Genomic DNA, 12,481 nt, shown 5'->3' on the forward strand with positions numbered 1-12,481 from the left:
TGATTACTGAGTATTTTGTGTGCTGTGTTACATCTCATTCAGTTAAATGGTTAAAAAATAGACGAGGACATCCTTTTTGGATAGTTTAATGAGCAAAACCTGTCTGTTTGCCATTTAGTTTTAAATTTTTATTACAAGTCCAGTTCAGTTAAATTAATTTAATTACTATCACATTTCAGTTTTGGCATTCATGGACTTCCATACTAATGGACAGTGTTTTTCCCTGTGGTTTTTTTTGTTGTGTAACATGCGCCAAGGCAGATTTTTTTTCTGCTCCTTCTGTAAACGAGTGGAAGATTGTCAATGCGGGGAGGTAAACAGATAAATCTAAATGAGTTTTTTCTCTTATATGTTTATTAATTCATTGGAAGAAGTTGTAATTGTAGGAATGCATGAAGTTTTTAATGGGAATCTGGTGAGGCGTCGGTGTTGTTCAGGACTGATTTGATGGAAGAAAGGAGGAAGTGAGGGGGGGTTCATCCCTTGTGATGTGTCTCATGACTGGAGGAGGCAAAGCTGTTGTGTTTGGACTTGAGGAGCTGCAGGGTGAACCCACTGATGCCCCTTAAAATTGAACATGTGACTCCGAGACAAGTGGACACTTAGATAGACTTCACTGTTATCAGATGGAAACTAAACTTTCTCGCAGTAAGTGCATTAGGAGCATTAGGTGTTTACTGGGTCTTTTCCCCAGCTCATATTTGAATGTTTATTTGTGTTGATAGGTTAACAGACGGCTCTGAGATGCTGTGGCTGCTGCTCTGTCTGCTTCCTCCCGTGAGCTACGGCAGGATCATCGCCCAGAACACCGCTCACACAGAAAGACACAACCATGGTGAGTCTGAGAGCAAATGCTTAACACTGTCTGATTTATTTTCTTTGTAGTTTGAATGCAGGTAGTACAAAAACATTACTGTGTAAGGTGTAAAAAAATATATAATGATTTACAAAATATTTATTTAATGCCCAGGTTTCCTTTTTTTCAAAACTGTTTGCTCATCTGTGCTGATGTCACACCAGATGGTCCCTCTCATCTTTAGCCTGGAGGCCACAGGATACATGAGCTTCAAAATGTGTCTCAGACTCTGATTGGTCAGACCCGCACCACTTGGCCTCAGGCCATCTTAAACAAGCTCAGATTCAGTGAAGACGGTGTTTTTGAGTCCATTTTTTTCTTTACATGGTAGAGTTTTAACTTAATGAGCTGTGTTTACTGCTGATAGTTTTGCCTTTAGTGGTGTTCCTGAGTTCATGCAGTGATCTCCACCACAGAATCAGCTCTGTTTTTAAGGCAGTGCTGCCGGAGGGGCCTGAACTCCACCAACATTTAATGCTGGTCTGCAGGCTCGTGTTTTCTTTACAGAGATTTTACAGACTCTCTGAATCTTTTAACTACATTATCCTTCTTTATATTTACTTTTGAAAAGCACTGTCATTATTTTGGGAGGAATTTTGTTCTACTATCTTGTCTGTTTGCAGTCAGAGAGCACAACTACCCCTAAAGGGCAAGGGCTGTACTAAAACTTTGATCTTTATTATGTTTTTTTTGTTTTTGTTTTTACAGTATGATGATGCCAGCCTCTTATTGCATCATTGTGACATTGCAGGGCATCGTATTGAAAAAATACAAAGTGTGTTGTACAGTTCTCTTTATGTCCTTTCATGTGATATATTACTTAATATGGTTTCTTGAAAGTTTTTTTTCAAGGTCAACTTTGATCTTGGGCGCTAGCAATAAAGGAGAAGGTGAAATACTTAACCAACCTAGCTTCTCATGTCGGCCAAGGTCTATTATGCTGTTGTTTGAAGTTTGAAGATGATCTGTAAAAAGTAGTGGGTAATATAACCTTTTTATAGATTTTCATATTTGGTGTGACCTTGACCCAGTTTTCACCTAAATGAGTTCAGTTCAAGCTGTTATTGGTATCTACCATCACACAATTTGAAAATGATATCTTGAAAACTGTGGAGCCTAGACGGGTAACAAGCAGGCAACCAGACAGAACCGATAACATACTCCCTCCCATTGGGGAGGGAATAAATGTTGCATGCAAATCCATCTTCATCACTAGCAAAGAGGGACAGTCCATCAGCTTTGTTCAAGATTACTGAGTTCATGTCTTTAAACAATTTAAAACATACAGAGAGTCCCGTAATGGGCACGTTCAATTGGCTTGATAAGTTTCCAGTTAATTTTTTGCGGTAACCTTCACATTGGAGTCAGTGTGAACATTTAAAAATAAACTCAGAACAGCACCAGCTTTGTCTGACGGGATCAGGCTCAGACGGCTGCCAGCTGAGTTTGACAATTTCTTTCCGCTCAGATGGACATGTCGGCAGCTCATCGATACCTCAGCAGGAGAGGAAGGATGACTCACACACCTGCTGGCTGCTTATGTTTCAGAGCATCACACGGGTTTATCTCTAGGCTGCACAAACACACTTTGTCTGTGTCTTTTTGATCTGATTTTTGAGTGACGTTTAGGTGAGAATTAATGGTTGTGTTTGAAGATACGCACAGCACAATAAGAGATTATCTCATGGCTGCAATTTGAGTTACAAAATTGTGCTTCAGCTTTTATAATGTGTTGAATACTTCCTTTTCATTGAGGAAGAAGAGATATCCTTCCAGGGGTCCACTGAGTGAATAATTCAATACTGCATTTGAAGTGTATTTATCGAAAACAAAATGCCTTAGGAGACAAAAAGACAAAAGATGGCAGCAAAAGAAAACTTCAGTTCTGTGTAACAAACCAACTCTGCTCAAACAATTACTTTTCCATGTTTTGGCTTTTTCTTTATTGGCTTTTTGGAGGGAGAAGTGTTCATATATGGATGAGAGGGTGCAGTGTTATCAACAGCAAAACAGTTTTTAGCCACGCGTGTAACCGGTGTCAGTTACACAAGCCTAGAGACCAGTCAGCGATCCCTCAGGAACCATCAACTGCAGTCTCTCAGAGTTTTACCACCGGTTGGTGAGTAGCTTGCAAGTGTTTGCAGACAAATCTGCAACTTTCAGGCAAACTACAAGCAACCCTGGCAATCTGCTACCAACCAAAGCAACTACAAAAGCAGTATTTTCTCATTCACAGGAATGAGAGTTGTTTGTCTACTGCCTCCTCAGTTAATGTCTTTCTTAGACTTTGGTGTTTTGATAGGTTAGTTTGCATCTGAACTAATTTGAAGAAACACACAAGGCACACACAGTGTGGAGCTACAGCTGCATGAATAATCAAATTTAGCTTCCCACGATAACCGATAATGATAATTTAAAGATCAACTTATTTTGAAAATGCATGCTTGGCCAAGGGAACAGAAAACAATAGCAAATCAAGCGCTCGCTGAATCACCACCTGATTGCATTTGCCAATAACAGCTGTTTTCCGAAGGCACTTGACAGCAGTGATGTACTGCAGATAACGTAACCCATAGGTAATGACATGTCACTGCTATGCCCTGTGGGTAACCTTTATAGTTAAGGCTTGGATTTTCATTGACTACTTGGTCTTCAACCCTTGAGTTCTCGTTTATCTTCAGCACAAGTTTCTGTGTGTGCGTTTTTATGACATTAATTACTCTGATTAATTAATCTCATCCTCCAGTTTAAAGTTCATTCTTGTCTCTGTTTAGTTGTTCCCTGACTTCCTGTTTTGATGTTGGTTTTCCTGTCTGTTTGTTCTTTGTGATGTTGTTTTACTTCTCTCCTCTTCTCTGATTGTCCTGATTATGTTCAGCTGCATCTTGTCAACCATTACCTGATTACCCTGTGTGTCTATAAATAATGCTGGCTTCCCTTTGTCCTCCCTTGTGTGTTCCCTGCATGCTTTTGAAGCTTTTGGATTCTGCTTGCCTCTTCAAGCTATTATAATTTTGTTTGGATCTATTAAATGGTCCATTGTCAATTTGTTTCATGAGTCTGCATTTGGGTCCTCAGTCTCTGAGTCATGATAGTCAAGGGGGTTACCTAGGCAACTGGAACTAGGAATGTCCACTAGTGACCAACTGTCTACGAGGGGATGTTTACAGAAGAAAGCACACAGCGCTGTGTCTTCTTCCATGCTTCTCTTTTGATACTGTGTGCATAGATTTAAAAAAAAAAGCCCTACACTGCACACTTGCTGGATGGACTCCTCGTACCAGCACAGCAAGACACATTATGTGTTAGATAATTGCACTTAAAATGCTCCAAAAAGCACTAATAGCACAACTCAATCCAAAGGTCCAGTTCAGTAAATGCAATTACTCCAATTACTCCCCTCCCGTCCCATACACACAAACACACTGTTTTTATGAATGTGGAAATTATCCATATGGAGAGCAAAGCCTTTTATTTTTTGTATCAGGCTGTAAACAAGTTCATTTTTGCTGTAAAGCTGGTCAATTTAATGTGGGAGTCTTTGGGGATTGAGTCACTTTTGGAGCCAGCCTCGAGTGGACATTAATGGAGGCCATTAAGCAAGGGTTTCAGTTTTCAGTCCTGCACGCTGGTGCATGGTGACAACAGCTAATTTGCAGTATTTATCTTGAGTCCCCTGCAGAGATTTTCTCCTGTTCCCTCTCAGTGACTGTACCTGTCCTGAACCACAGAGTTGGTCATTTTCAGTAACAGGAGTGGCTTGCTTCAATCAGAATCAAGTAATATGGCAAGTTCCGAACTTTAAGTTTAATTTTGAACTCTTGCTGTATGACTCACATGCTTTCTCTTGGCATTCAGCTCACTGATAGATATCCTGACATTTTCCTTCAGAAATCACAGGCTTAATTGACTGACTCCTGGCTCAGAAACAGCAGTATAGGTTCATGCAGGAAGTGTTTATAGACATTTTGTTTTCTGCACAACTAATATCCCGGGAAGCTTACGAGTAAACCTTCATATATTCTTTCTTTTTTATGACATATGGCTGTGATCTCATTCACCCTTTCAAACTTTAGCTGTGAAACACTTCTAACCCTGCAGTGTTATCAGCCTTCTGTAATTTGTCTGGCTTTGTTCTACTCAGACGGCTGTTTGTGCATTTGACAACGAAAACGGTTTTGACAAATGTCAGAACAAATTAGTTTGATGTCTTCAGTGTGTGTGTGTGTGTGTGTGTGTGTGTGTGTGTGTCTGTGTGTGTGTGTGTGTGTGTGTGTGTGTAACTGGCATTCAATAAATCAGTGTGGCTGGACTTGGTATTTGCTTTATTTCATATCCAGATGTCTGATTTTGTTTTGACATTTATGGGAGGCTCAGCCATTATTTCTTTTCCAAAATGCTAAAAAGCTGCGACTGCCTGTGCCACACAGCAGGACCTGCTTCTGATCAACAGCAGGAGCATCTCTTTTTGTTTATGTTTGTCACTGCATTTTGCATAATTTCACCACAATCTGGAAAAATTAGATGGTTTTTATATATAGACATCTGTTTCTAAAATTTCAAAAGTCATATGACACAGAGAGAAAAAAAAATATATATATATATCTGGGCAATCCACAGGTTGCCAGTTTGAGTCCCAGTTCAGATGCTGGTGTGTCCTGTAAAAATAAGCACTATAAGCAGTACTGTGCAAAAGCCTTGACCAAACATTTCTTTATAAGTTGCTAGGGAAATAGGACATTTGTGATCATAGTATGAGCCATCAGGAAAAGAAAATTCATCGACGAATTTAGATTTCTTTCGACCCTCCTACACTCCGTGCACAGATGTCTGAGGGATCTTCTAGAAATGGCCATGCTATTTTTGCAGGGAAGTGATCGGTCAACAGGAGGTGATTTTCTACCTGTTGAGCATAACCTCCTCCAGAGCAGATCAGGCCTTCAGCATAAGTTACCATGGAGATGCACCCCAGTAAGGTGTGAACGGCCTTTGTAATGCTGAAAACCCGGGATTAACCCTGAAGTTACCTGGATAAACCCAAATCCTGCTTCGTAGCGCAGACCTCAGGTCATCACGTCTCTGATGCACTTTGCTTCGAATCATTTCAGGAGAGAATTTAGTCTCTTCGGACCCTTTTATTTTGAAAATTGACTTGATGCTCTCTGGTAATACTTTGTCTGACTTCCTGACCTCCTTCTCTGCTCTGTGCAGATTGAGAGGGCTTTAAGATTTCCATCAAAAATAAATTTAGCACTTGTTTTTAACTACACTGGTGCAGAGCCAGTTCTGGTACACTTCTGAAACACAGTGTGGCACCTCTGTTGAAATCACAGGCGCAGTCTGGAGTTGAACTGAGGAGCTGTCTGCCTGTCTGGAATGAGATTCAGCTGTGCAGGTGTATTTCCAAGGTTATGCTCTCCATCCTTTATAACGCGAGTGTAAGCACAGACTGATCTGAAACCAAGTTAAACTAATTTTTTTATGAATGTGCTGATAACACACAAGACAGCCCAGAGTAAATGTATTCAGAGGTGCTTCTTCTCAAAACAGGACTTCTCTTTACAGCTACGGTTAAATAATCATGTTATATTCCAGCTGTATCATGTAAATACGAGGCTGGTCCTTTGACGTCTCTTCATATCTTCATATATTAACCTAGGTCACTTTAAGAATCGCCTTCTTTCTTTTCTCTCCTTCTGTTGGTGCAATTAAAGCCGGATATCATTCTCTGTGAAAAATTAAATTACAAGCACTGCTGTGCATCTGCAGGTAGAAATTTGTCCAGCGTTATTGGTGCCCAGCGTGCGTTCCTTAGCTGATTTATTTCTGAGAAGTGTTGGTTTTTCATGAGAAAGTCCCTGCAGCGTGGCTCACTGAGCTTCTTACAGCAAACACAAGGCCTTTGTTTCCCTGCTGCTTGCAGACTGAAGCGCCATGAATTCTCAGATGGATTACTGCTCGCCTCCCACAGCGTCATCTCATCGGGCAAGCAGTGTTTCACTACATTAATCACCACAACTGAGGCCCTGCTTTAACATGATAACACAGACATCAGGAGTGCCTGATTTTGTTGCTCTGTAGCAGTTGGTCATGGATAACTGTTCAAGATTCACACGTCAGGTACACAGTAACAATATGCTGACTCGTTTATGCAGCGTCTGTCTGGATACAGGTGAAGCTTAAAAGTTAGGGGTGTGGTCGCTGTGTTTCAGAGGTGGATGGTGGCACAGGTGGCTGTGGCTGCTCTGTCTGCAAGAATTAAACTCAGTAACTGGAGTGTTTGTGCTGTTGGCAGGGGCGTGCCTAGAGGGAGCCCCTGTAGTGCCCCCCACCAATGTCATTGGAAAAGAGTACTATTAATCTTATAGTGCCCAACACCAGAGAAGTTGGAGTGTAACTGAGTACATTTACTCGAGTACTAGTTTAATGTACTTGTATTTAATTTACGTATTTTTTCATTATGCTGCTTAACACTCCTTTGCTTTTACTCCATTATACTTTAACAAATATTATATTTTAAAAAATATAGTATATAGATTATGACCTCAGTCTATATGAATCTATATGACCTCGATGAAACTGAATGAAAAAGAATGTTTCATTGTGCCTTATGGTCTGTGAGACAGAGAGCGGAGGTCAAAATTGATGTGTTTTAATTTTATTTATTTATTTATTTCTAGTACCTATCATTGATTCAGGTGTGCAGAGCTTTCTAAATTTATTGTTTGATACAAATATTATCTTAAAAATGATTAAGCATCAGCATCTTATTATTCTGACGATTAATTTTATTGTTATAGATCAAGGTGGAACATTAAAGAGATGTGTACACATCAATTAATGAATGATAATAATTATAGCTTAATAAAATGTCTATATATTATATATATAGACATATATATATATATATATATATATATCTATATCTATATATATATATATATATATATATATATATATATATATATATATATATGTATATATATATATTATATATATATATATATATATATATATATATATATATATATATATATATAAGCGTCTTGAGGTGACTTTTGTTGTTGTAACTCTTACACAAGTAAAAAGTCTAAATATGTTTTTTCCACTTTGCAAAAGATTTACCCAGCACAAAATTATATTTAAAGTCTTGTGCAGCTCCATGTTTCATGTAATAAATCTTTAACAGGACACAGCAGTTACTCGTTAGCAGGTATCTCAGTCTGGGGATTGCACTCATACATTTTATACATTAGCTGATAACTGAGCACTTCATCTCTCTCATCCACATATCATCACTTCTGGATCTATAAAACCAAAATAACAGCAGCCAAAAGGATTCAAACTACAGCATCCAGAAACCAATAGCTACGTCCATCTTTATATAAAGTCTGTGGGAGTTCCACAGCTGAGGGAAGAGGGCAGCAAAGGCCCGATCAGCAACCACTAGATAAGAGCTCCAGAGGGTAAAGATGTGCTGCAGTATCAGAGAAGTTACTTTTCTTCGAGTTACAAACTTCAATCTGCTGTTTGTGTGCATCCGTTACTATCAGAGCTTTGATTATTATTTAACAGCACTGTGACTGCAGAAACCTTTCATACACAACCTGTAATCCTGTATTAAAGAATCTGTGTAGCATACTTTGAATTATTGCAATTATAAAACTGTGATGTACTCGGTTTCTTTGGAGGCAGGGGATTTCTGCCTCATTGCTTGATTAAACAAAAAGTAGGCGCCTAAAATAAAAAAGCTATAAACTCGGTTAATTCCTAGAGTGCTCAGTGCTCAGTGCCACCTCATCGCCTGGATGATGCCGTTGATCTTTTCTTTTTTTCAAAATTTATAACAAACAGCATGTTGTCTGTGCAGACAGGGCCGCTCTCCCTCTGCTTTCAGACGCTAATCAATTTTCCAGCGCTGCTTTAAATCACAGTCATGGGACTAACAGTCTATCAGACAGAGATGGGCTGGATAATTGTGTGTGTGTGTGTGTTTGAGGTAGAAACTGATGAAATTAGAGAATGGATTTTGTCGAGGTGAAGCAGAGGAGAGATGACAGCTGGATAATTGATTTTCCCCCCTGTTGTTTCCCACTTTATGTATGTGGGGGGGGGTGTGAGTGTGAGATCTAGCAATCTGACTGGATAGCCATTTCGTTACCTTTCCATTATCCAGTCAGTCACAGCTTTTTCATTAGATGCTTTCATGTGTTTACTGGGACGAAAGATTTGATTTTCCCTCCAGCAGTTCGCACGTGTTGGCACCGAAGCTGCTTCAGCCTGTTAGTTTCAGCAATGCGAGTTTGCCAAAAACGGCTCAGGAGATACCGAAAACAAAGAGGTGAACAATTTTTTTAGCAAGTTTTCTTTCATGTGTAGATTATGATAAGAAACGTGGGGTTTAGTTTCCGTCTTTTATTAGATGCAAAATGTCTTAAGGTGTACTTTGAAATGGTTGTGATTACATCTGCAGAAATAGTAGCTGGGACGTTTGCCCACAGCATGTGGCAGAGATACAGGGACCCTGCAGGTATCGTTTAATGATTTAACATGATTTAATAGTTTGTGTGTAATAAAGGCAAAGTTGACACACTGCTGGGCTCCCACAGTGTTTTATTAATAACTACCATGCTGTGTTGTCATATATAATATGTTTACAATACATTAGGTTTTGTCCTAAGTCACCACCTCACTAGTCTCCCTCTCCTTGTTGCTGTTCTTAAGCTGGGCTGAGACAGTATAAATAAACACAAGAATAGAAAGAAATGAATAGACGTGGCCCAACAAAGACAGGTTTACTCAAGTGAGTTTGGGACAAGTTCCCTTGTCCCAAACTTAGATTAAATTAATGCAAACAAGCAAACAATACATTTTTCATTTATAAGATTCTTTTATTCTGTTGTTTTTATTTTATTTTATTTTAAATAGAAAAGGAAAAAATGTCTTTATGTGCACATTGATGGTCAGAATTTTCATGGAAGTTCATGGTAATTTTGGACTTTTAATGATTTCTTTGGGTGGAATGATTGCACAGCATACAACAAGCACTGGGTGCTCAAGTCTGAACTTATTTTAGATTTTTTTTCTAATCCACACAGGGTCAAAAGCCTTCAACAAGTTTCTTTCATAATTCTGGCTGGATATTTGACCCCTCTTCTTGGCAGAATTGGTAGCGTTAGCTTATATTGGTTGGTTTTCTGGCACAGACCTGGGTTTAAAGCACGGTACACAAAATGTCAATATAGATGGGGTTGGGGATTTGGGAAGTTCATTCCAGAAGGTTAATCTAAGCCTGCTTCATCCACCCAAAGAAACTGATTTTATCTGTTTTTCTTTTGTTTTGTTTTTGGTCAATGGTCAATGATAACTTTATTGTCCCCAGTGGGAAATTGATTTGCAGTCTGTCCATACAGAGAGACAAAAACAAACAAACACAACACAAAGCCCAGAGAAAATATCCCAAATTTTTCATAAAAAATGCAATGTGCAATGGCAACAACCCTTATGGTTTAGTATTATTAACCATGATTATAGCAGTAGGTACAAAAGACACGCTATGTCTCTTTGTCTTCACTGGAGGCACTTTATACCCACGACCGGAGGGAAGCAGCTGAGAATCATTAAAGAGAGGATGGTCTGAGCGTAACATGACAGAGGTTGCCTTCCTCAGCACCTGCCTGATATAAAAGTCCACAAGCTGGACCCGAGACCTCCCTGAAATCTGACCAGCCACTTTAACCAGATTGCTAAGTCTGGCCTTATTGTTAAAAGACATATTACCATACCAAGCAATGATGCAGAACATTAAAACAGATTCAGTAAAACTATATAGTAAAGTGGAGACAGCAACCCTGTGGTGAACCAGTATAAGAATTCAGCTATTTGGAAAAACAGCCATTTACTCTCACACACTGAGGTCTGTCAGTTAAAAAGTCTAAAATCCAGCCAACAAGATTAAAATCAAGTTTAAACGGTTAAGAAGTTGATCAGCTAAGCTATGTGGCTGGATAGTATTAAAAGCTGAAGAAAAATCAACAAATGAGAGCTGAGCATGAGCTTTGGCACCATCAAGATGGCGATATAGGAAATTTAACAGAGTGACCACTGCATCATCAACACCCCTACAAGGCCTGTATGCAAATTGTAGTGGGCCGATAAGCTTTTCTACCTGCTGCAGGATCTCCTTCCTGATCATTTATTCAAAAGACTTCATCACTAAAGATGTTAAAGTGACAGGCCTAAAATCATTTAATGATGTAGGTTTTGTGGTCTTAGCGGCTGGAGAAATAATTGATTTTTTTCCATACCTCTGGAAACCTTTAGTTGCTGAAGTGATAAAAGAAAGATATAAGAAAAAACACTGCATAATTACTCAGCATATGTTTTAAGCACCCAGCCACATATATTATCAGGGCCTGGACTTTTATTAGTCTTACTCATTTTGAAAAGACTAAGACTGTTTGGTTTTTGTTTTGTTTTTGTCTGAATCATTGTTCTGCTGGAGAAGTTTTGACGATCTAGCTGTTGATTTGAGGTGAAGCTGAAGAATTTGGAGGTAGTCCTCCTTCATCCAGTTTATGTAATATGCTAGTACAACTGTCAGCAAAACAGCGCCATAGCATGATGCTACCACCACCATGCTTGCCAGATGGTACACTGTTTATGTACCTCTATATACCAATATAACTCTTGTCATTGTGGCCAGGCGGCTCAATCTTTCTCTTGTCTGACCACAAAACTTTTCTCCAGAAGGCATTTGGCTTGTCCATGTGTGCAGCTGCAAATTTCAGTCAAAGTTGAAGGTGTTGCTAAAAAGTTACAGATACAAATTCTTGAAATGTTGAACTGATCATCTTGGAATTTCCAGTTGTTTACAAAATGGCTCCAAGAGACATTCCTAACCTGTGTAAATCTGCAAATCTTAATCTTTACTGAGTTCCTTGAATTTTCCCGTTGTTCTGAGTATTAGTCAGTCCAGTGCTGTTAATTGCTGTTAATTAGTGCTGTTATGCTTAACAATGAATCAACCACTTGTAGTCAATAATGATCGCTAACGAGAACTTAATAAGCCTTAAAAAGTTAAAAGACTCTGCAGAACCTTCAGCATCACTGAAAGATTTAAGTGAGTATATATTTGAGTCTGTATGTATAACTTCAACCCTCTGTGGATTAGAGAATTCCAAAATAAATTCAAAATTGTGAACTTGCTTCTCATGTTTTTAAAGTCATTAAATGCTGTACAATCACGCCACCCTGGAAACAGATCAGTTTAAAGAAATCATTACAAACCCAAACCTCCCAATAAAGTTCACGCCCGGACACAAACTACAACGTGCATTTTTTTTTCAGACATATAAATAAATCCATAAATATTTATATATCATTCAACTGATATGTTCATTCATTTATTTGAATTATTTCTGAACATTTATTTATTTATTAATACATTTTTTCCTGCCTCCTTTTTTGTGCAGGGTGATTGGTTTTTGTCACTCGCCAGCTGTTCACGTGTGGCTGACGAGTGCTTGATTGATTTGTCTGCCCCTGTTTTCGGCCAGTTGTTTTTCTGCTTGTGCAAGAGAGTCATGCTTTAGAGAGCACTGTGTTTGTATTCACAGTGTGAGT

The 12,481-nt window shown here is 38.9% G+C and overlaps 1 protein-coding gene across 3 annotated transcripts in view; it reads left to right on the forward strand.

Moving 5' to 3' along the window:
* crfa4 (cytokine receptor family, class I receptor 4) overlaps nucleotides 1–12,481 on the forward strand; it is a 52,133-nt gene that overhangs the window by 24,415 nt on the left and 15,237 nt on the right. For 2 of the 3 annotated variants that reach the window (XM_005459179.4, XM_025903182.1), the window contains exon 2: nucleotides 726–835. In XM_005459179.4, coding sequence (XP_005459236.1) covers nucleotides 745–835 — 91 coding nt within the window. In that variant the 5' untranslated portion in view covers nucleotides 726–744. Of the gene's footprint in view, nucleotides 1–490; nucleotides 649–725; nucleotides 836–12,481 lie in introns of those variants that run through there. The other variant, XM_005459180.4, reaches the window with a different exon arrangement.

This window comes from Oreochromis niloticus, linkage group LG23 (genome assembly GCF_001858045.2).
Source record: "Oreochromis niloticus isolate F11D_XX linkage group LG23, O_niloticus_UMD_NMBU, whole genome shotgun sequence".
NCBI classification, from domain to species: Eukaryota; Metazoa; Chordata; class Actinopteri; order Cichliformes; family Cichlidae; genus Oreochromis; species Oreochromis niloticus.